A 2613-nucleotide genomic window follows, 5' to 3' on the forward strand; every position below is an offset into this window, starting at 1 on the left:
TATCATCTTGTTTTGTCTTGATCATTTTCGCAATTTGTGTACTTCTGGTAATGGATCGATCACATTTCGAAAAAAGAATTACTCAGTAACTTTCATTATGTTACTACCAAACAGAGGGGATAAGTACATTACTGTAACAAGTTGCCCCAAGAATCGAATTTTTATCGAGCCTTTTCAGGACATTATGTGATATAGCACTTAGCAAAATTACTGAGGTCTTGAGTCCAAGCCTTCAGACTGTAGTAGCTTTTGTACTTGCAGAAGTTTTCAGGTGATGTGTTGCTAATCGAAAGGTTATTACTTACTGTAGCATTTACCCTAGCACATTTGAGCATGACCTAAACCCCTAAAGGATCTTACTATAGTCGATATGCCACAAACACGAACATACTACATATGCTCAGTCGCGTGCACACACAAGTGAATAATATATACTACCTCCGGTCCAAATTACTCGTAGCTTTGGAATATTTTATATCTCACAAATAATACCCCAAAGTTGCGAGTAATTTGGACCGAAGGTAGTATATATTGTTTTGAATAAAACACAAGTAAATAAATTAATTGATAACTAATCAATTCAATTCAACATTCATTCAAAAGCCAACAAGAAGTTCACCAAGATAACTTGTTGAATTTTGTAGAAAAGTTTGTCCAATCTCACCAAAATTTTCTCTTTATATAGTTTAGGATTAGAGATGAAGTAAGCTTGGCAATCACTAGGCCAAGTTGTCAAGCCCATATCTCAGCCCAGTTGTCTAAGGCATGAAATTTTAGAAATTTTCATTCAATCAATTTTGTATACTCTCCTTTCTATGTTCTCTTTTATTTTCTCATTTAAAATCTTTTTATTTCTAGAGTGTAATGTTTTAACTATGATTAGCTATCAATCACATAAGTAAAAACTTGCTCATGAATTATTATTATACTACGTTTTTTTTTTCTTTCATTATATAGCCCAAAAATTTTACTTAATATTCCACAACTTATAAGAGATTACCCAACCAAGCACAAGTAGACAAGTCTGTAAGCACTTAGCATGCCAATGGACATGCCTTATAAGTTATAACTTGCAAGGACATCATATTTAAAATTTGGCACCAGTGTTAGATTATGGAAATAATCTTTTGTAATTATCTTTGCATATATTTAGTGTATATCTTTCCTAGTTTAGCGTAGCTTAACCTAGACGCCTAATCTTGTATATATACTAATCTTTGATGAATGAGAAGCCTACGACAAATATTCACATATTTTCTCATGGTATCACGAGTCTAGGTTTCTTTCCTGAAAACCCTATTTCTCTCTTCTTTCTTCCGCTCTATTCTTTCTTCCTCCATGGCCGAATCAAGCAAGATTCATCCTGCAACTCTTGTGAACAACATCAAGTCTTGTATCCCCATCACTCTAGATTATGAGGGCAAGCAATTTAACACTTGGTCGACTCTTTTCCAACTTCATTGCCGTGCGAATTTGGTGATCGAGCACATAATTCCACCTCCGGTGGATCCTTCGGCCAAGAAAACCGAACCCACCCCTGCTGAACAAGCTCTTACTCAACGCCTTGACGACATCGTTCGACAATGGATTTATAATACCATCTCCCCGGACCTTATGAATTCGATTATTGACAATGATGACTCAGAGTTGGATGCGTGGAAACGGTTGGAGGAATTCTTTCTCAATAACAAGTCTACTAGAGCTTTGCAACTTGATGCTCAATTTACAAATACTCGGCTGGAGCAATTTGATGGCGTCAAGGCATATTGCACTCATCTTAAGTCTTTCGCGGATAGCTTGAAAAATGTTGGGGATCAAGTCTCCGATAATCGTATGGCACTTCAGCTTTTAAAGGGTTTAACAGAGGAGTATAAGCCCTTTCGAACATCAGTCCGCCATATGAACCCTCTGCCTTCCTTTGATACTCTCCGTTCCATGCTCGAGCTTGAAGAGCAAGGTAATGCCACCGACATCACCCACGACACCCACGAAGAGGCGCTTCTTTCTCATGCCAATTCCACGGGTCAGCAGGGTCAAGGAGAATCCTCACAAAATTCTTCTCGGGGGCAGCCTCGTCAAGGTGGCCGGAAAAACAAGGGCAAGGGTGGTAAAGGGAAAGGGGGTGGCGCGCCAGCCGCCGCCAGCCGGAGAAACCACCAGCAGCCGCCGTAGAACAAGCAGCAACGCTGGTCGGGCCAACCCCAGCAGCAGCAGCAGGGCACTCCACAGCAGACTCCCTGGCTACTTCCCCCTCCATGGGCCTATTGGAACCAAGGGTCTTGGGCCATGCCTCCATGTCCCTAACCATCTCAGGGACCAGCCCAACAGCAATGGTCCGCAAGGCAGCCTCAACCCGGAGTTCTTGGGCCTCTTCCTCAACAAGCCTACTATGTGACCAATCCACCTTCTTCTATGGGTTATGCACCAACCAATATTGAGCAAGCAATGCATACATTGTCTATTCCCGATCCAAACTACTACATGGACACGGGTGCTACGTCTCACATGACAAATTCCCAAGGTAAATTGTCTTCGTATGTTCAATTAAATAATAGCATTCATAATTCTATTATTGTTGGTGATGGTAGCAAAATTCCAATTAAAGGTTATGGT

General features: G+C 40.6%; 1 protein-coding gene across 1 annotated transcript; it reads left to right on the forward strand.

Moving 5' to 3' along the window:
- The first annotated feature begins 1338 nt into the window (after positions 1 to 1338).
- Positions 1339 to 2172, forward strand: LOC110700894. The gene has a single exon (XM_021878475.1). It carries the CDS (start codon positions 1339 to 1341, stop codon positions 2170 to 2172), a length of 834 nt encoding a protein of 277 aa, XP_021734167.1.
- The last annotated feature ends 441 nt before the right edge of the window (positions 2173 to 2613 follow it).

This window comes from Chenopodium quinoa, unplaced genomic scaffold (genome assembly GCF_001683475.1).
Source record: "Chenopodium quinoa cultivar QQ74 unplaced genomic scaffold, ASM168347v1, whole genome shotgun sequence".
Taxonomy (NCBI): Eukaryota; Viridiplantae; Streptophyta; class Magnoliopsida; order Caryophyllales; family Amaranthaceae; genus Chenopodium; species Chenopodium quinoa.